The 21893-nt window shown below is 41.6% G+C and overlaps 1 protein-coding gene across 1 annotated transcript; it reads left to right on the plus strand.

The window, feature by feature from the left end:
* Window positions 1-496: 496 nt before the first annotated feature.
* On the plus strand, window positions 497-18867 carry LOC310876470 (activator of 90 kDa heat shock protein ATPase homolog 1-like). The gene is made up of 9 exons (XM_083790013.1): window positions 497-839; window positions 2186-2376; window positions 4421-4503; window positions 6040-6157; window positions 6851-6960; window positions 7319-7453; window positions 9182-9283; window positions 12968-13019; window positions 14523-18867. Exons 1-9 carry the CDS (start codon window positions 760-762, stop codon window positions 14693-14695), a joined length of 1044 nt encoding a protein of 347 aa, XP_083646139.1. The 5' UTR covers window positions 497-759; the 3' UTR covers window positions 14696-18867.
* The last annotated feature ends 3026 nt before the right edge of the window (window positions 18868-21893 follow it).

Here is a 21893-nt window from a genome sequence, read left to right on the forward strand (position 1 = left end):
AAAACAATGACTAGCCTACAACATGATGTAACGATATCATCCGCTCCCGACAGGATCATAAACCCGAAAAGGAATGCTGTCCGGGCTACGATCGAGTCAATACAAAATCTGCTAAGAGGATGTAAAACCAGAAAAAGCACTAAGACTTGTTTACATCAGGGTCCTGATGTAAAAAAACTAAACTAAATAAAAATAAATAAAATAAAATCATCAAATTTACGCGGTTAGAGGACCCACAGGATGGCTTTTCGTGTTGTCCTTTTAGAACCATACTATTTTCAAACTGTTAACATTAAAGTATTCAATGAATCAAAAAGGCCACAAATTCAAAGTCACTATTTTTGGACTGAATAGTTTTCATCTTCAACAATTTCACATAGCCTATTATGGTTGCTTGTTTCTCTCCTACATCTGGCAACACTGGCACGGATGTGACGTGTATAAACTTGTGCCGGTATCTATTTCACTTCACTTCACTTCATTCACACACACACACACACACACACACACAGAGAGAGAGAGAGAGAGAGAGAGAGACAGTACCCTGTCCAGCGATCAGCTGCTCTGCTGCCCACGACAGGGATTTATAAACGTCCATTTGGGCTCAAATCGACGCAGATCAATTCAGTTATTGTTCATTGAAGTTGACGTGTTTATTGGATTGGGGGGATTACACACACACACACACACACACACACACACACACACACACACACACACACACACACACACACACACACACACACACACACACCACCAATGGCTAAATGGGGAGAAGGAGACCCACGCTGGATAGTGGAGGAGAGAGCAGACGCGACTAACGTCAACAACTGGCACTGGTGAGACCCGCTAGCTGGCTATAGTTCATCATTATCGTTTGTTGTTGGTTGCTATATTGTATGTTGTATTTATAAGCATGGGTCTATTGTATTGAACGTTATTTATCCGTCCAGATGGTTACATTATTAACATTTACACGTCCGCATACGACGTATTTTTCTAATAGTAGTTTAGTATGGATATCATATCGGAAACTGTAATCACAAAGAGTTGGAATGCATGTCATAAAGCCCTAGATACTGAGTTTTTGATTGATTGAAATATTTATTAACAGTTTGTAGAATTTACAGTACATTTTAAGCACAAACTCAATACAAAGACTGTCAACTGTGAGTGGACGACCCAATTAAGCATTACACTTGTTTACAACAGGGTCCACATTGTTCAATTCATCAGAGTGACAAAACGGTGTGGTTTAGCAGTGAGATTGTGATCTACCAGCTGGCATTATTGTCATTATTATTATTACTATTAGTATTAGGCTATAAATGAATGGATGGATGTGTTTATGGTTGAGTGAGGTGCCTTAAAAGAAAGGAAACCCAGTAGCCCTGGTTTCCAGAACCTTCTGGAATGACCACTAGAGACTAGAAGTTTGTGGACTGTTGTAACTTGCAGTGTGTACTGTACGTGTAGGCCCATGTGTGTTGGGTGGGGGGTCGTAGCTGTAGCCAAGGGTTATTTTAGGATCAGAGATGGTGGCCCAGATGGCGTGTGCGTGTGTGTGCGCGCTCGCTCGCTCGCACATGGCAGGGTATTTATAAATCTGACACTGGCGCTTACAACTACAGCTCAGATAAGGCTGTCGCGATACAAAACATTTACAGTAAGTTAACGATTGATTGTCACACAGTAGTTTCGATTTCATTGTGTTTTTTTGGCATTGACCATTGACATATAATAATAATAATAATAATAATAATAATAATAATAATGAATACAAATGTAATTTCTGTAAAATTACACGGGTCAGATATGACATAAAATCACTGAAAATGAAATATACAAAGAAATGACTTTTTGCATCGTTTTCATAACATCTGCTATTTTTGTGCTGTAGGCTTATGGTTAAAAAGACAAATGTATTTAAAAAATCACACCCGTGTGAAGTAAGTGGTGCAACTCCGTGTGGGGGAACGCACCCAGGGTGCCGGCCCGATTCCGGCGAGCCGCCCCGCGTCCGAAACGGTTGAGAAATGACAGAGCTGTTTTCGTGCTCAGGCGCACCCAGCCACCCACCCACCCACACACACACACATAGTCACTTAAGGAAGTGTGTGTGTGTGTGTGTGTGTGTGTGTGTGTGTGTGTGTGTGTGTGTGTGCGCGCGTGCGTGTGTTTCCAGGACGGAGCGGGATGCGACAGGCTGGTCCTCGGACCACCTGAAAGAGTTGCTGCTGGAGGTCCGGGTGGAGGGTCCTGAGGGCAGCTGTTACATCACCGACGTCCCCAAGCTGGACGGAGAGTCGTCCGTCAACAACCGCAAAGGGAAACTCATCTTCTTCTACGAGTGGGTCCTCCGAGCCTCATGGATGGGTCCGTATATATATACCACCTCTAAGAAGAAGCCATTTTAAGACCCGAGGACGATTCTAAATCCTGACAGTTTTCATGAAAAAGCCATGTTTCTAGTCAGTGGTTCTCAAACGTTTTTATGTTAAGGACCCCCATAAATATATTTAATTGGCTGCCGACCCACATCAGAAAATATGTTGTTCCAGGGACACCCCCCGCCCCCACCCCCCCTCCCCTGGAAGCAAAGATTTGAGTGAAAAACGTACGCTCTGGAAGAATATACTGTATATTCAAAGATTTGCACCACATTATCACGGTTTAAAAAAAATAGCAGATCTAAAAGCTCGTATCGCGGCACTCGGTGCCGCGCTATGAGCTTGTACATCTGCAATTTGTCAATAGCTAAAGTATAACATAATGCTTGAAACACCAAAAGGGGTTCCCGTCCTGAATGGGATAATAATAGTAATAATAGTATGATGATGATTACCACCGTGGGTGAGGATGGCTAAAACTGAAGCACGTAGGCCGGGGCCTTTACAGGTCCATTTGTACACTCTCAGAGTTTATGGTGGTCCGTGAAATGAGGGAGTTTGAGAACCACTAGTATTGTTTTTGGCTCCAAAACTATGGAATTAACTCCCCATTATATAACTTCCCCCAGCATTCTATTGTGTATACTCAAAGTTTCATTGTACCGATAAAATTTCTACTGTAACGGATGTTAGGTTCTTACTTATGATCCTTGATGACTATTTCTATGTATTTGATGTATTACCATCTGTTGTTCTTGCTCACTGTAAATCGCTCTGGATTATGAGCGCCTGCTAAATGCCTAAATTGTAATGATTACTATCACAATATAGAGCTATTTAACACACCTCAAGAACGTCTATAGTAGAGATGTCCCGATACTGTATCGGTATCGGAAAAGTATCGGTATCGGCCCTTATTTGTCATATCGGGTCATATCGGTATCGGCGAAAATGCCAGTCTAACCCCCGATCTAACACAGGGGTAAGGGGTTGACACTATGGCAGGTACATACAATGTTGGGGCATTTGGAGTTTGCTTTGGAGTTGCCCAAACTGCAAGTGCACATTTGAGTGAGGTGTCTGCTATAAACACAACACGAGATATATATATATATATATATATATATATAATATAGATAGATAGATAATAAACACACTGGTATCGGTATTCTGTATCGGTATCGGCTGACTGAAATCGGATCAGAAACAAAAAAAGTATATTGGGACAGCCCTAGTCTATAGACTTCCTATTAACACCCCGAACGCCTGGGGGTATTTAGGACCATTAAATCAGAGCGTCCAGCGATTTGCAGCAACGGAGCACATTTAGCGACGCACCAGGGGCTATCCCCGATGTAGCTGAAGTAGCCAAAACACCCCCGAGGCGATCGACAACAACGGGAGGTATGATTAATTCTAAGGCCACTAGCGACGGGACCGCGATGCCCCGCCTAAAACATAATCTTTGCTTAGAATTGGACAGAATGATTTAGATCAAGAGTTAATCACGTTTTAAGATTTTCCATCTGATCTGCTAAAATGGGGGGGAACATTTTGGATTACGTCCCAACCGGAAATTACATCGAATGTTGCCCAACAGGCGCTCCCAGCCTTTGATGCGATCGGTTTTGATATCAATAAATCTCCGTCCTTTTATTAATCTCCGTCCTGAGCGCTGGGCGTTACTATTTAGGAAGGATAATTCGGGTGTTAAATGCAACGCTTCACTGCCAAAGACGTCTAATAGACGTCCAATGGTCTTTCCAGTGGTTTACGATAGACCATACTCTTCTCCAACGTAGGAATGGTTCTGGGTTGCTAGGCAACGTATGAATGGTTCTGGGTTGCTAAGCAACGCATTCATTGGTTCTGGGTTGCTAGGCAAAATGAAGCAACCATGTCTCCATCCTCCTAAATGTAAACCCCAGACAACGATATGGTCTAATATGAGTTTCCACAATAGAATATAGTTTAATTTGGCAACATTTGAACATGTTGCATTAACAACATGAATATGCGTTTCATTACAGGAACATCTACGACTGGTATAAAATACAAAGGAAATGTGGACATCCCCAACCTCTCTGATGAGAATGACATGGATGACCTGGATGTAAGAACACACACACACACACACACACAAATCCACATTATGCTGCCTTCACACAGGCAGATGTAAAAGATACAGCCTACCATACATTTTCAATGGAAGCCAGCGACATGAGGACACAAAGATACATAATAATACAAAAAAGTTGAGCGGGTTTCAACTTCAGCTACTGTGTAGCTTTGTATCTCTGCATCCTTTGCATCTGCCAGTGTGAACGCATCATTAGTCACGCATTGTGGTATTGATTCATTTAACATACTAACCTTTAATTCTAAGCTGGGTAGTTTGTCACTCTCCAGGGGGCTGAGAGCAGCACCTGTGCTTCCCTGATTGGGGGGACACAGCAGTGTTGTTTTTGTCAGCAGACTTTGATTTTAGTTTTTGTCATAGTCTCTTGAATAGTTTCCACTTAGTTTTAGTCACATTTCAGTTACCTGGAATGTTTTAGTGTTAGGGCCGATTCATACTCCTATTTTACAGCTGTTTCGGCGCTGTAGTGCCGAAATGATTTCGGCTCGTCAGAAATTTTCAGTAGCACCGAAGAGCCGACTTTAGGACGGTACCCGCCCCCCCCCGAACCTCAAATTACTTCACATTGTAGGCTCTACAGAGCCGAACCGACTTTTATTCGGCTCTAAAATAGGAGTATGAATCGGCCCTTAGTCTAGTTTTAGTCAACTAAATGTCACATGATTTTAGTCGACTAAATCTACACTTCTACAGTTGATTTAGTCGACTAAAATGTGTTTTGGCGGGCCTTGATGTCGTATGGCTGATTTTACACTTGCTGAAAATAGCCGATCTACAAGCTCACAACACGTCACGCTGCGACGCGTTGTGAGCTTGTAGATCGGCTATTTTCAGCATGCATCCAAGTGTAAAATGACTTGTACTGGATCTCTTGTCCACTAGTCCCTTCCTAACATTTTAGTCTTTAGTCTTTAGTTTTTATTTCTTGAAGGAATTGTCGATATATTTAGTCTTAGTTTTAGTCATCGTAGCTTAGTTTTCATTTAGTTTCTATTTAGTTTTCGTCAGTGAAAAAAGGTAGTCGACGAACATTTTTCGTCTTAGTCGACAGTCGACGGAAACAACACTGGTGAGAGCAGCACCTGTGCTTCCCTGATTGGGAGGACACAGCAGCTGATTCACGGCACCTGTATTTACAAATGTCGGGTGTACGTGTGAGACGGCTAAACGAACCCCATGTTGGGATTGAAACCAGCTGTTCTTGTGTGACTCTGAAAAGGGTATAGAGGTCTCTCACATTTGCATGGGGGTTGGGCTAGGTGGCAAAGGTCTGTATCTGTCTAATAAAAAGTGTGAAATAAAGAATATAGATTGATTCCTGACATGCGGTCCTGCGTTCCTTCTGGTCTCTGAAAACTTCTTAGTAAGTGTGTGTGTGTGTGTGTGTGTGTGTGTGTGTGTGTGTGTGTGTGTGTGTGTGTGTGTGTGTGTGTGTGTGTGTGTGTGTGTGTGTGTGTGTGTGTGTGTGTGTGTGTGTGTGTGTGTGTGTGTGTGTGTGTGCGCACGCAGATCAGTGTGTCTCTGTGTAAAGACGAACCCTCCACGCCGCTGTTGAACCTGATGAAGAGAGAGGGAATCAAGAAAGTGCGTTCAGCTATGGGACTGTATGTCAAACACCTGCGATCAGGTAACACTGCATTTATACTTTTATATCGGGAGGTTCTCAACCCTTTTCATATCAAGGTCCATTATTTTTTCTGCATTTGAGCCACGGACCACCACCTGATGAGATGGTCTCCAATATCATGGCGCTAGGTGCGCCAACGCCACCTGGCCACCTGGCATGCACACTACAGCCGTTGCGTCTTCGTGTAAAGGCCGAATACAAAATGAGAACGCAACAGGACTTTACAGTTTTCTCTGGAGACCGTTGTCAATTCAATTCAAAGGAGCTTTATTGGCATGAGAAAACATACGTTTACATTGCCAAAGCAAGTCTCAAAATACAATAAAAAAACTGTTGAAAATGGGGAAAGTATATACAGTTGGAGGGGGGTACAGCATTTTGTATAGACAGAGCTATGTCACATAGCATCGTTGTATACATGATATAAAGCTTTTTTGAAACAAATAGCAATTTTTTTGCAGTCATTTTGAGACAAATAGCAGCAGTTCTTTCTCAAAACTATTTAAATAGTATACAGAAATCTGATTTAAGATGTGTTTATAGTTCACAGCTCTGTTTCTATGTGCAGTGCAGATAGTACTGTAGATACCGTTGGTACAGATAGTAGTCCTTAGGGTGGTTGTCGTGTAAAAGTTTCACCCAGGGCATGAAGTCAATGGCCTTACCTTCCTTTTAATATGCCTTTGGTTTCAGAGTACACCCAGGGCATGATTCTGCCCACAGACAAGCAGGCCAACGAGGCCAACACACCCACCACCACCACCACCAAAACACCCACCAAGGTCATGCCCAACAAAACACAGGTAAGACAACGACTCTCCACAAGAATTGACATCACGATTCTCACACGGTTCTCATTTTGTCAATGAAAATATGTATTGTCTGTAGTTTCTGAACATCACTGCATTATAAATGTGTCATCTAGTACCAACTACTGTGGCTTCAAACGGACAACATCAAAGTGCTCTTGTAGCAAAAACATAAGAGTAACTCAAATGAACCGGACAGCCAACTATTGCTGCACGATACCTACTAAAATGTAGGTGTCTGAATCTAGATTGCGATATCTTTTTTTGCAATTAATTGTGCAGCCCTACTCTGTCTCTCCGTCCGAGTAACGGACATTCTAATCATGCTGTGTTGTCCGGTGTCCGTTGTCAGATTAGCTCGGCCCCCAGCCCCGCCCCCTCCAGCGGTGGCTCAGCCGGGGTTCGACTCTCGACGTGCAGCTTCTCGCTCCAAGAGGTGTTCCTGACGTCGCCCGACGAGCTCTACGTCACCTTCCTCAAGCAGGAGGTGTGCACACACACACACACAGTATCCGGAATGCTCACCCTCATTTTCTTTTATTTTTTCTTTTAATGTTTTTATTGGTAGAAAGTTTTAACAAGTTGACAGGTGGACATAGCCTTTTTTTTCCATTTTCTCCCCTATCCCCCACAGTTATCGTCATATATTTTTCCTTTTAAGACAATATATTAAAAATATATAATAATAATAAAGATAATAAAGTACAGACACACAAAAAAATAAAAAGAACAGTCCAATCAAACAACTATACATATTTGACCAAGTGTAAACAATAGGACAAAACATAAAACTATATAAAATGACAATAAAAAAATACAATAATTTACAACGGAAGTAATAATGTATAAATTGGCTAATCTGAGTTCAAGAGATAGTCACAAGTTATGTTAGTAAAAATTGAATCGGAATGTTATAAATCACCCCCCATACTCCTTTATAGATCATTTAAGCTATCACTATACTAAGTAGAGACAGAAAAACAAAAATATGGAGAGTTGGTAACAAATTAACCCATATAGATCTCTTGAGAGTGTAACATGGATCCTTACAGGTCCATTTGGTTCAAAGTTAATTTCCAAGAAGTCTACACAATTAGAGAATTTAGAAGAATTTCTATTTTGATGTTTGTTTGCCTGTTATCTCTCCTAATGGTACCCATATCAATACAGCATGGAATTGTGGACATATTCTTTAGTTTTGGGTCTGAGAGGCTAAACCTCATCAAATTGTGGTCCGTGGCTAAAATGCACTCTGTCGAGTGCCTACTTGCTTGTTGCACACAAGTAGGCCATAAATGGCCTACTAGTGCGCAAGCAGAGCGTGCAAGTACAGTGTCGGGTGGATTAAAGGAAATGCCTCTATGTGTATGTAATTCGTAAGTTGATTAGCAGTATACTGTGGTCACTTTGCGTATGCCCCGTTTGATGCGTATGTTTCCAGGGTATAACTGGTACAACTAGCTCTCAATGATGACGTAATATAGATGTGGATTAAAGGACCCAATGCCAGGGTGTAATTGGTTTTCGATGGTGACGTAATGACGATATGTTTTAGTGTCGGGAGGATTAAAGGTAATGCCCCCATGTATACATGTATGTAATCTGACACCACTGCCATATCAAGCACAAGTAGTCATTACATCATACGCTGGCACGGTGCATACGCATCAAACAGCGTCATACCTGGACGAAAAATATTACTTGCGCGCTCTGCTTGCGCAAGTAATAATGGGCCTTGATATGAAAAGGGTTGAAAGCCACTGGAATTACGCATAGTTTGCTTATGCATAGTTTACCTATGTTACGTCTGAGCAGTTCTGCCCGCGCTCACTATATAAATATACTATTTCTATACACGTGAGGACACAGCGATTTTATGAATGCTATTTTATTCCATACATGTGAGGACACAGCGGTTTTATGAATGCTATTTTTTTTGTAATGCCATTTTTAACCTTGTAATGCCATTTTTAACCTTTTTAAAATCGGGAGCTTGTAGATCGGCTATTATTCAGTGCACTGCACGACACAATCAAGTATAAACCGTGCATAACTCTCATCTCTAATCCCTAAACCTAACCTCTAAACATCTCATCCTAACACTAATACAAGAACACACACACGGAATCACACCTCATACTGAATCTCTGTGTCCTCGGGTCTAAATGGGTTAATAGCTGCACTAACGCTCTCCTCCTAATCTCCCATGATGCAGTTTGTCCAGGTGTTCACGCGGTCCGACGCCATCGTCGACGGCTGCCGGGGAGGAAAGTTCCAGATGATGAACGGGAACGTGCACGGAGAGTTCCAGGAACTGGTAAGGATGATGATTATTTCCCCAGTGAAACATTGAGACTGCACACACAGGTGCCAGTTTCATGTAATCAATTCCCAACAGATCCCCCCCCCCCCCCCCCAAAGCTGTTGTTTTGCGAAGCGATTGGTTTCAGTTCAGTCAAACTCTTGTTGTGTTGTTGGCTGGTGAGACGCCACCCTATAGTGAGACAGATTTATACTTTACCCCGCCAACGGTGTTGCGCACCCGGAATGCATACAAGCTTACATCGCGTTGTGGTTCTGGCTGGGGCATTAAGCAACTAGTCGACTATTCAACTAGTCGACTAGTAAATCCACTTGTCGACTAGTTCACTAGTTGATAAAAAAATGGCTTTAAAAAAATGCCTCAAGATCAGGTAGATTTTTTTTTTTTTTTTTTTAAGATTTTTTTTTGCGGCTTACGCCTTTTATTGATTTTTGAAGGGACAGACAGTAGGCTGACAGGAAACGGGAGAGAGATGGGGGGATGACATGCAGTAAAGGCCGTGTCGGGTCCGGGAGTCGAACCCGCGGCACACTGCGACTGGATTACCAGTCCGGTGCCCAGACCGTTACGCTACGGCCTGGGCCGATCAGGTAGATTATTGTTATAGGCACCAATGTACACAGTTTTAAAATGTACAAATATTTATTTGCATATATATATTTTTTTTTACATAATATGTAGTTAAACAACTAGTCGACTAGTAAACTAGGCAACTAGTCAACTAGTAAAAATTACTAAAAGTGAATGCCCTAGTTCAAGCCACTGTGAGCTCAGAGGTCTGCTGTTCTGTTCTCTGCCATTCTCTGCGCCCAACACCTTTTGCATTGGCGGAGCATAAATCAAGTTTGAGGGGAATCAGCTCAGCGATCAAGCAGCAGTGATCATGGGGAGCGCTCCCTTGGGAGACTGGACGTGTGGTTTGTGGGACGAATGCTTTGAGATTCACTTTTATTGTTGAGTGGTGCAGCCACTCCAAGGAACAGCAATGTCCGTCCCTGGCTGTGTCCCTGTGTCCCCATGTATGTTTAGGGTACCAACACTCACAAGTTTACACAACATAAACCAAGCTGTATCTTTCAAGAGCTAGAGATCACAGTAAACATCCACCCTAAACCAACTTCTTCCACAATGGGAGGCAAACGGCATCTGAAAGTTTGATGGGATGCATTTTCACTTCTACATTGCATCTAATCAGCCATCGGTTTCTTTTGCCACCGACCTGCGTGCGCATCCAGGTTCTTGTCAGCGTGACGTTGTCTGGAAATGCGTCTATATGGCATATGAATGCGACAACAAACGGTGCACGGACACACAGTGCTTCTGCATTGCAACAAGGCAGTGCTGATGATGTTCATGTTTGGTGCATTGTCTATTTCAGGGGGGCATACGTTAGTCCGAGTCTCAGACGTACCAATAGTCCGTGGAACGTGGCGGGTTAAGACTCACCCGTGGCTCCGACATACTGTACGTGGCCGGTTAAGACTCATCTGTGGCTTCCGCGTGTGGTTAGGTTTCCGGGTTAAGGATTAGGGTTAGGTTTGAGGTATGGGTGTCGGACTATTGCGTGTCTGACTTGAAGGACGTGGGACAAAAGATATGCATCCGTCTATGTGTCACCTCAGATGATTTGACATGAACAAGGGAGAGAAACCCAAAGACACTGTCTTCAGGTGAAACCAAGCTTTAGTAATACTGAATATGAACAAGCCGACAAAACCTATATACATGGGGTGGTAAAGAGACCTGATGAAATTAATATGCATTTGGCCACAAAACCCCATCTGAAACATTTTGTGCCATGGCTGCTATATTAACCGATTTTGCAGAGGACCCCCTGGTGAGCCCCTCAGGGTTAAGGACCCCTGGTGACTGGTGGTGACTGGTCATGACTCATAGACCATTGAAGCGGTCGGTCTGAGTGGTCAATCTTCACTTCATGTGCAACATTTGCATTAGAACGAGCATGCAGACTTATGCAAAGTTTAAAATGTAATTTAGAGGTCCGTGCCAGGTTCTTTTGAGCTTTTTCATTTTATTTAACCTAACCGGTAAAAAAAACCCACATTGAGACTAAAGTTGCAGGATTGCAGTGTCCTGTCAATGCCGGTTGTTGTTGTAACTTGTGGTGTGCTTCTGACTGTAGTTTGTAATCATCTCTCTTATGACGTGTGTGTGTGTGTGTGTGTGTGTGTGTGTGTGTGTGTGTGTGTGTGTGTGTGTGTGTGTGTGTGTGTGTGTGTGTGTGTGTGTGTGTGTGTGTGTGTGTGTGTGTGTGTGTGTGTGTGTGTGTGTGTGTGTGTGTGTGTGTGTGTGTGTGTGTGTGCGCGCGCTGGTGTCCTAAATAACACATTTGTAGGGGTTAGGGGCACTATAAAAGCCCACAAAGTATAAAAACGGCAAAATAATTAATAAAAGTTTAAAAAAATGCCCCAGACATTCGCACCCCCTGGGGTCAAGTTCAAGCTACGCCCATGGGTACAAGTCGTACGACATAGTGCAGACAAGCATTTGATCTGAGACCTGCCATCCTATAGACCGATTCCGTAGCGGGTCTCATGGTCGCAGCCTACGTATTTCCTGTAGGCGGACTCGACGTAGCTGCGGGGGTAAAACCCTCACCAGGCGCACCTCTTCCACTACAGTGAACGGCAGAGTGACTGATGTTAGTTTGCCTCAAACTTTACTCGTATACCTGCTTTTTTACTAACACTAACATTACAAAGATGCCCAGAACATCGAGATGAACCTGTGTAGTTTATGGCTGCTCCAACAGTAGTGGCAACATAAATAAAATAAAAAAACGGAATGTCAAAATATCCACCGTGGTGGCTGAGACCAGAGCCATTGAGTAATGGTTGAGACAAAGCACTGAAGGGTCCTGAAAGATACATAATTTCAGTCTTACCCAATACCCAATCTTTCTGTTTTATGAACACAAGGCTGCTGTATTTTATACCTCATACTAAGCATTTAAAGTATGAGGTATAAAGTACAGCAGCCTTGTGTTAATAAAACAGAAATATTTGGTATTGGGTAAGACTTGCGTTATGTATCTTTCACTGCTTCGTCTCAACCATTACTCAATGGCTCTGGTCTCCGCCACCGCATTCCGTTTTTTTTTTTTTTTTATGTTGCCACTACTGTTGGAGCAGCCATAAACTACACAGGTTCATCTTGATGTTCTGGGCATCTTTGTAATGTTAGTGTTAGTAAAAAAGCAGGTAAAGGAGTAAAGTTTGAGGCAAACTAACATCAGTCACTCTGCCGTTCACTGTAGTGGAAGAGGTGCGCCTGGTGAGGGTTTTATCCCCGCAGCTACGTCGAGTCCGCCTACAGGAAATACGTAGACTGCGACCATGAAACTGCTACGGAATCGGTCTATAGTTTCAATGTACAGATTATTTTTTTATATTATACTGTTGCTAAATTCCTAGGTTTACCTACCTAGATTACTGAGGCACTACATTGTCTCTCTGCATTCCATGTATGTGTTTACCTTGGTTATTGTGAGTCACGCTGGATAAAGAGTGTAGATGCTCAATGCCTACATGGTAGAATCATTATCCTTATTCACATTATGCACTGTAACATGACGTTTCCAAGACTATAAACAGTGGGACTAAGAAACCATTTGTATTTCAAAATGATTCAAAGTAACATTTTTGTTTCCATCTTCAGGTCCCAAACGAAAAGATCGTCATGAGATGGAGGTTCAAGTCTTGGCCGTGCGGTACGTTCTTGGTGTCAATGAGTTTTATCGCATCTTTGTATTTCTAATGCTTTAAAACAACACTATTCTGACATCTACTCAGGCTTGTGTATGCACAGTGTTTTAAGTTGATTCAATACATAATATCTGCATTTACCTATCCCCCCCTTACTGTACGGTATAAGAGCATTCAACTTCAAACTTCCATGTTAACCATGTTAGATTCATTGAAAACTCACATCTCTGCTTCTGGTGACTGATATTGTCTTAATCTAATGAATGTTAGACTTATTGAAAACGCACGTCTCTGCTTCTGGTGACTGATATTGTCCTTCTAATGAATCTTAGACTCATTGAAAACACGTCTGCTTCTGGTGACTGATAGTGATATTGTCCTAATCTAATGAATGTTAGACTTATTGAAAACGCACATCTGTGCTTCTGGTGACTGATATTGTCCTCCTAATGAATGTTAGACTTATTGAAAACACGCCTGCTTCTGGTGACTGATATTGTCCTAATGAATGTTAGACTCATTGAAAACACGTCTCTGCTTCTGGTGACTGATATTGTCCTAATGAATGTTAGGGCCGATTCATACTCCTATTTTAGAGCTGAATAAAAGTCTGTTTTGGCACTACAGCGCCGAAACAGCGGTAAAATAGGAGTATCAATCGGCCCTAAGACTGGTTGAAAACACGTCTCTGCTTCTGATGACTGATATTGTCCTTCTAATGAATGAATTAATAGTTTATTTAGATCTTTCAGAGAGACATTATACAAAACAGTTTTTTTTAAGGTGATCGAAAAGGCATAGGCAGAAGCTTATAGCTTATTAGTGCCTATCCTTATGTATTATTATTATCCCAATGTATTCCAAAATACTAATGAGGATATGCATAACAATCAACATATAAACAAAACAAACAAATTACATTTATAATAAAATAAAATAAAATAAAAACGAGAAACGGGGAGGAAAAAAGACAAAAACCTAAAATGTACTACTTCAAGATATATTTATCCAATAATTCCTGTTTGAGCCTCTTTTTAAATTGCTTTAGGTTGTTGCTTTGCTTTATTGGCTCAGACAAGCTGTTCCACAGCTTAACTCCATGAACAGAAACACACATGCTCTTCAAGGTAGTTCCAACACCTATTTGTTTAAAGTTTAATTCCCCTCTCAACTCATACCTCCCATCCCTATCCCTAAACCTTTTTTGGATATTGCCAGGAAGCAGATTATGTCTTGCTTTAAATAATAGTTGTGCTGTTTTAAAATCAACTAAATCAAAACACTTTAATGTATGTGAATTCCGAAACAGTGAATTTGTGTGTTCATAGTATCTTACCTTATTGACTATTCTTATTTCTTTTTTGTGCAGTAAGTATATTGGCTGAAGGTTGCTGCCAATATCTAATGAATGTTAGACTTATTGAAAACACGTCGGCCGGACTGCTACACTAGCTGCCCGCGCCGACGAGTTAGTTGGGTTTTTAAAGGGAGGTTTTATTATTTTCCAGACCACTACGCCACCATTAGCCTGTCGCTGAGGGACAAGGGAGACGAGACGGAGCTGAATCTGGAGGCCAAGGGGGTCCCTGTGGAGGAGGAGGACCGCACCAAGGAGGGATGGAGGAGGTTCTACTTCGAGGCCATCAAACAGACTTTCGGTTACGGAGCTCGACTCTACTGAGAGAGAGAGAGGGAGTTGGTCATGTTGGTCGGTAGAGTTGTTCCGATACAGATACTGGTATCGGGTACTCGGGCCGAAGTACTCGTACTCGGTACTCGGAACGCATACTCTGACCCGAGTACCAAAACATTCAAGCTTTCAGGCTATTATTATTGTGTTAATTGAACATTACAGTATCATTACGAGTACATGGCATGGCAATTAAATTAAATTTGAGAAAAAGGGGGATAAAATAAGTGGTTATTCAAGAAAAATAAAAAGTACTTGTATCGGTACTCTGTATTGGTGAGTACTAAAAACTAAGTACTTGTAATCGTACTCGTAAAAAATGGTATCGGGACAATTCTATTGGTCGGCGGTGGTTGTAATTTTGCGATGTAATGTTTTGTAAAGTATTTTCTGCTCTTACAAAAAGCTCTGTGCTACTTATTAAAAGTGCCTGGCTGATATTTATGGGTGGAAACTGTGTTTGACGTTTGAATAGCCTCTGAGTCCTCATACAAACATATCAAACACATATTCTGTGTTATGTCTGCGTTTAATGGCAGAACACAGCCATCAAACACAAATGTTTGGTCAAACCATGTGACTCCCATTGGGAAAAGCATTGTGGCGGCCATTAAACACAGACAAGACACAGAACATTTGTTTGATATGCGTGTATGATGCCTGATTGCACAGCAGCCATGTTGGAAATACATTGGGCTCTATGCACGCAGAATAAAGGCCTTTTACGACGGGGAGTGACTAACGCGGCTAGTAATTCATTTTCAATGGGATGTGCGGAGAGGTCGAGGGGCGACGACGCAAGCGTATTCACGCGGGCACGGTCTCGTGAAATTGTGGCGCGCATGCTTGTTTCGTGCACACGAATTGAATTAACTGACTAGACTTGGGTTGTGTTGAGCTTTTTCGTGGTGCCTACGTCTGTGTCACACGCTGCCCCTCTGAAAGTACCTTTACTCTAGCTTCTTCCGGGCAAGAAAGCTTTGAGAAGGAAAGGAAATGGTCACATGACTGGGCTGCGCCATGACACTTTCATGGACACTTTCATGGGAGCAAAACTCACAACGGGAGTTCAATGAGTACATGGCAGTGAATGAACAATTGAGACCTTTGTCAATATAATCGCTTCAGGGATATAAACAAAGACTAATCACTTGCTTTTCGATGTGCACAGAATATCTTTTTACCTGAGGATCTAAACAGCAGCAGGTATTGTTTCTGGCTCGAGGGTATCGCGATATTTGGCTGCCAGACGGTGGGAAGTCTCGCGATACTTGGTACGTTCAGAAAGGTACTTCTATAAAATTACACGTTGTACACATCGAAAAGCAACACGGCAGACAATAATGTAATGTCTTCTGTTGTTTTCCAGAAGCGATTACTTTACATTCAGAAATAGTGTTTGTTCATGAGCTGGTCACTGAGCTCTCATCGACTCCGGTGCATTCTGCCGAACTTCTGGGTGTAGTTTGGATTTGTTTGGCTCCCATGAAACCATCCATGAAAGTGTCATGGCGCAGCCCAGTCACGTAACCATGTCCTTTCCTTCTCAAAGCTTCCTTGCTTCCCGGCCCCTTCCCTACTTCCTTCACAGGAAACGGTGATACTAATTAAGTCCATTTAGTGTGCAGTGGTTCTCAAACCCCCATAATCCTGAGTGTACAAATGGAACCAAATGGACCCATACAGATCTGTAACTCGAGAGTGTACGAATGGAACCAAATGGACCTTGTATAGTGGTTCTCAAGCTTTTTTTAAATTTATTTCAGGGACCCCCCATGACTCCATGAGCTTACAAACCATTGACTGTCAAAAAATATGGACAAAGCGTTCTCCGGGTCTGATATGGACGTAAGATGAAGCCTGTCAGTCCTTGAATTGTAAATCGCCATCTTTCTAGATCCGTTTGGGCCCAGCTGGCCATTGGCTAGCCCAGACAACGAGGCGGGACTTCCCCCCCTTCTTCTTCGTTGGTTTTTATTTTGACTCGAACGGGGGGTGGCTCCCGATCATAGACTGTAACGGTAGCCACGCCCCTCAGAACATACGCGACTTTATGGTCATATGGACCATAATTTTCCAAAAATAATATTATGACATGAGAAATGAGACTGGAAGCAGAAAGTATTCATGACCATGTTTATTAAGGTAATACAGTCTAGGTGAAGTTGGGCCCAAATACATGGACCTCTATGGAGCTTTGGGTTTTTTTGGGCCCAATGACAGCGCCACAACAGGCCATTATATGAACTTTCAGGAAGTCCCGATTTCCTTAGTGGCTTCACAAAATATCTGTCTGACTGCCCTCCTGGTACAAACGGAACCAAATGGACCCATATAGGTCCATTTGGTTCTATTTGTACACACTCAAGAGTTATAGACCCGTACAGGGCCATTTGGAACCCATTAAAAGACACTTTGAGACCCGCTGGTGTAGCAGAGTTTCCAGTGAGCCAACATGCACAATAGAGGGTATGCGTGTGACATCATCATACCCGGAAGTTATGCGGGAATGCCTGAGTGGCAAAAAAATACTTTTTGGCCTTGATAGCCCATACATCCAAACAGAAAACAAATCTGATTGCATTAGACGATGTTAAACAACATTAAACTCACTTTGCCAAGTCACTTTGCCACTCGATTTGCCGCTCGATGTCCCATTCACTTTATGCATGCGCATACCCTCTATAGCAGCACCATAGAGTTATAATGATAATTCAGACCTTACAGGCCTATGCAAAGGCTCAACTAGCATTTTAAGTAGTAATAGCACTATGTAGTATGCATAGTTTCATTATATAGATATTCCACTGTTACGTTCTTAGCCTACATATGATTCATGATAACTTTTTATGTATGTGATGTATTGCCATGCTTTTTGTTCTTGCTTAATGTAAATTGCTCTGGATTAAGAGCACCTGCTAAATGCCTAAATTGTAAATGACACTAATATGAAGGCTCTGTTCCAGTGTGTCTCAAAGTGTGGACCCTCATGGTTCCTTGAGAGTGTACAAATGGACCCTACAGGTGTGCAACTGTGAGAGTGTACAAATGGAACCAAATGGACCCATAAGGATCCATTTGGTCCCATTTTGTTGGGGGGGGGGGGGGGGGGGGGGGGGTCCTTGAAATTAAAAAACATTTGAGAGCCAATGTGCTTAACCAAACAGAAATTGAAACAGTTTGAGAACCAATGTGCTTCACCAAATGGAACAGAGCCTGTATTAGTATCATTCCTAATTAAGACTTGTGAAGAAAGTAAGTAAAAGAGGCTCAATTGCTTTCCAGTATGGCTGCTGTGTGCATAGAACCGATTAAACCCTGTTGTGAGCCTCTGGCGCAATGCTCCCTGTTTGCCTCTGGAGGACAGCGTCGTGTGCCAGCAGCATCCCATAGAGGACGTTTGCCACCCTGTAGTGTAGTCACTACACTGTAGTGTATAGAGCACTGAAGTCTGACGTCAATATCGTTGTAGAGGGCGCTACGTCCACTGTACTTTTTACTTCCATTGTACTTTTTATTTGCATTGTAATCGCCATAGGGGGATTTTAGATCGCCTAATATAAGAACTGTGATTGAAAAAAAAAGAAGCAAATCATCCAGGCCGTTTCAATCAACCTTCTGAGAGAAAACACTAATGTTTCTGCTGCTGAATTAGTTTCATTTTCACTAGAATTAAATATGGCTGACTGTAATAAACGATACATGGGCACCTCTCAGAGAATATCGCAGAGACAGTTTGTTTATTTTTGGTCCACAATGCCCATGTTATTCTCCATAGAGAAAAATCAGACCTGTCTGAAGTGAGTGGTACTCTTTACTGTACTGTACTGCTGTAACGTACTCGGACACAGAGACAGGGACAGACCCGGCCACACACATAGCTGTCAAAAACTCGAGTGACTCAGGACTTCAGCACTCTATACTTAATCATATAACAAAAATGGCAGATCTACAACTTGAGATGCTTTGCTCTGAGCTTGTAGACGTGTTGTTTTCGCTATCTTTGGGGAAATTACATAGGAAGGCTATCTTTGAAAATGTTTAGGAATATAAATAAATTATTTGCCGTACGATGAATGGCGAAAATGGCCAGTCTACAAGCTCACAATGTGTCGCATAGATGTGCAAAAAAAAGACATTTTGAATAAATGTGACTATTTTCATTTTTGCTCATTTTCTTTCACCTATAATGCAATGCCCTGGATTGCAATGATGGTCTATTATGCGATGTGGAGGCATAGTGAGGTTTAGGCATTGTTCTAGTGACATTAAGGTTAGGTTTAGCCAGTGTTAGTTAGGCTGGGGCCGGGGGGCAGCTAAATGATTTAATGGCATCAAACTATATGTTCAAGATCCAACAGGATGCACACACATCTCCAGAAATGCTACAGGTGCTGGTCAAACATATATGTACAATGAAAAGTAAGGGATGTCCACACACTGTTTCTCTGCTCCCAGGAAAATTCTTTATTGAACAACGTTTCGACCCGTGTGGGTCTTCGTCAGGTATGAGTACAAAACATCAAATAGGCGTATTCTATACAACAGCATAGGGCATTCACTTCTAGTCATTTTTACTAGTCGACTAGTTTACCTATTATGTAAATAAATATTTGTACATTTAAAAACTGTGTACATTGGTGACTATAATTATAATCTACCTGATCTTGAGGGGGGAAAAAATACATATATATATATTATTATTTTTCTTATCAACTAGTCAACTAGTACCAACAAGGTTGACTAGTGGATTTTATATTGACTAGTTGCTTAATGCCCTACAGCAGCATATGGGCAGGTCAACAAGGAACAAGCTCTATTCATTGCAATGAGGGAAATCAAGCAAGACACACCCACTGCATCTGTAAGGATATGGCTTCAATCAGCATAAAGGGCATATCAAGCTAAGGACTCTAAATTCTATTGAAAATAGTGGTACTAAGGCCAACTCTTTAGAACCCTATTATGATAGTGTAATAGATGTGGGTTTTCTATATTCTGTAAATATCAGTGTACAAATAGCGACCTTTATTATAATGCTCATCAGGTACATAGAATAATGCAGAATACGTATTAATTTATAGTAACAAAATTTACATTAACCCACTCTTAATGATGTAAAGTCCAATGTTGACTTGTCATCTGACAGCAGAGTTCAACACTTCCATTCATACAACATAATGTCTGTTACCTTATTAAATATGTTTGTTACATTTTGTTAAAAATAAATAAAGATTAAGATCCTTGAGTAAAACAAAGTGTTGTCTCCTCCTACATGTAGTGTGTGTAGAACAGGACATTGTCATGGGTTATGCTTTACATTAGATTGTGCATTACATTCACCCACATTATATTTTTTTAACCACTTAAACCACATATGCTTCCATAAATTGGGCTACCCCAGGTGTCAGCTCCCTGCTTTTTGACATGGCATGCTCAGAATAGTGATGCTAAGGGTTCATAAACGGTAAGGAGAGAGAGGATTATACTACTCATAATACTTTATATAACAATCATAGCACTAATTAGGCCAAGTATTTTAATTATTATTCTAGTCACAACTCATCTATGATGAGGGAGGCATTCTCAAGCGAGAGGGGAGTTGCACCACTCAGTTCACACGGGTGTGATTTTTATATATAGCACAAATCAGACAATTATAGTTCAAAGTGTAGTTCAAAGTAGTATCTAATTTAGATAACATTGTATGTAGACATATAGCACTATATAGTATATGTTTCATTATAGATATTCTTATAGCTTTAATATGTATAATTCATGATGACTCTTCATGTATATGATGTACCATGTTTTTTTTGTTCTTGCTTACTGTAAATCGCTCGATTAATCAATTCATTAAGAGCGTCTACTATAAATGCCTAAATTGTAAAGTGCTTCACAGGAAGAAGAAATATTTTGCGATTTTGCCACCAAGTTACTTACATTTAAATGATATATAATATTTCAAAACAATTTAATATAAACCATGAAAAGTTGAATCATACACTTCAATGCAGCCAGATACTGTTACGTCAGTCAATCTTACTGTCATGAAATGAATGAATAAATAAATAAAGTGTGTGTGTGTGTGTGTGTGTGTGTGTGTGTGTGTGTGTGTGTGTGTGTGTGTGTGTGTGTGTGTGTGTGTGTGTGTGTGTGTGTGTGTGTGTGTGTGTGTGTGTGTGTATAGTGCGTACTGGGAGCTGTGTCTGGTGTTCTCTGTTCTGAGCAGCGGGGTGCGGCGGTTTCCTAGAGCTGTGGTGGGATCCAGGGGGAGTTGTCCAGCAGGGGGAGGTGTTTTACCAGGCTAGGATCCATACGTACGCGCATGTGCATGTATTTAAGTCATCAGGACGCCCGGCGCCAGCTTTTGGCAACACGCCAACACCCAACACGCTGCTGTAGTGTTTGTTACAACAGGCCCGGCCGTTTGTTTTCATAAATAACTCATAATGTAACATTTAATTGACATGGACTTCGATAGAGTCGTCAGTGTTTTTACCAGGCTGGTGGAAAACAAAAACAAAAACAAAGCTTCTACTACAATAAGAAGCTGTGGAAACAGAAGTCTTCACTCTGCAGCCTATCAATCAGGTGAGCGTTTGCAGCCAGGTGTTCGATTATTTAGCTCAGTGGTTTTCAACCTTTTTCACATCGGGTCCATCAGCCTATTGATTCGGCATTTGAGCCACGGAGAATTATAGTCTCTCAGACCCAAGAACTATTAGAGAATATTTTGTTTTCCTTGGATAAGATTGATTGAAGTATTTATCAACAGTTTGCAGAATGGCTATCCTATACATAATATTTCACATGAAAGCACAACTCTATACAATTAAAGACTGTTACTGTGGACGACAGTCACGACACCATGATAAAGCATTACACTTGTTTACATCAGGGTCCACCCTGTTCAAATTCATCAGAACATTTAGAGACGGTAACAAATACACTTAAGATTTTGTCCACAATTCCATGCTGTATTGATGTTGGTACCAAACGTTGTTCAAAATGACAATTATGTATTAAGCCTAATGCTGCAGATATTTAACAATAATGTTACTCTGAGGTGTCCATTTGGTTTAATTCTACTATCTAAGTTAAAGATCTAATAAGGGTCCATTTGGTTATGGGGACCACCTGGAAGGACCAATATTGGTGCACTAGCTTAGCTAATCAACTGCTTATC

The sequence above is a fragment of the Protomyctophum parallelum genome (genome assembly GCF_964188405.1).
Source record: "Protomyctophum parallelum genome assembly, chromosome: 19".
NCBI classification, from domain to species: Eukaryota; Metazoa; Chordata; class Actinopteri; order Myctophiformes; family Myctophidae; genus Protomyctophum; species Protomyctophum parallelum.

Coding starts and splice junctions, on each gene's coding strand:
- LOC310876470 (XM_083790013.1), top strand. CDS start 760: ATGGCTAAATGGGGAGAAGGAGACCCACGCTGGATAGTGGAGGAGAGA. Junction 4,504..6,039: donor ATGACATGGATGACCTGGAT/GTAAGAACACAC, acceptor GTGCGCACGCAG/ATCAGTGTGTCTCTGTGTAA. Junction 6,158..6,850: donor TGTCAAACACCTGCGATCAG/GTAACACTGCAT, acceptor CTTTGGTTTCAG/AGTACACCCAGGGCATGATT.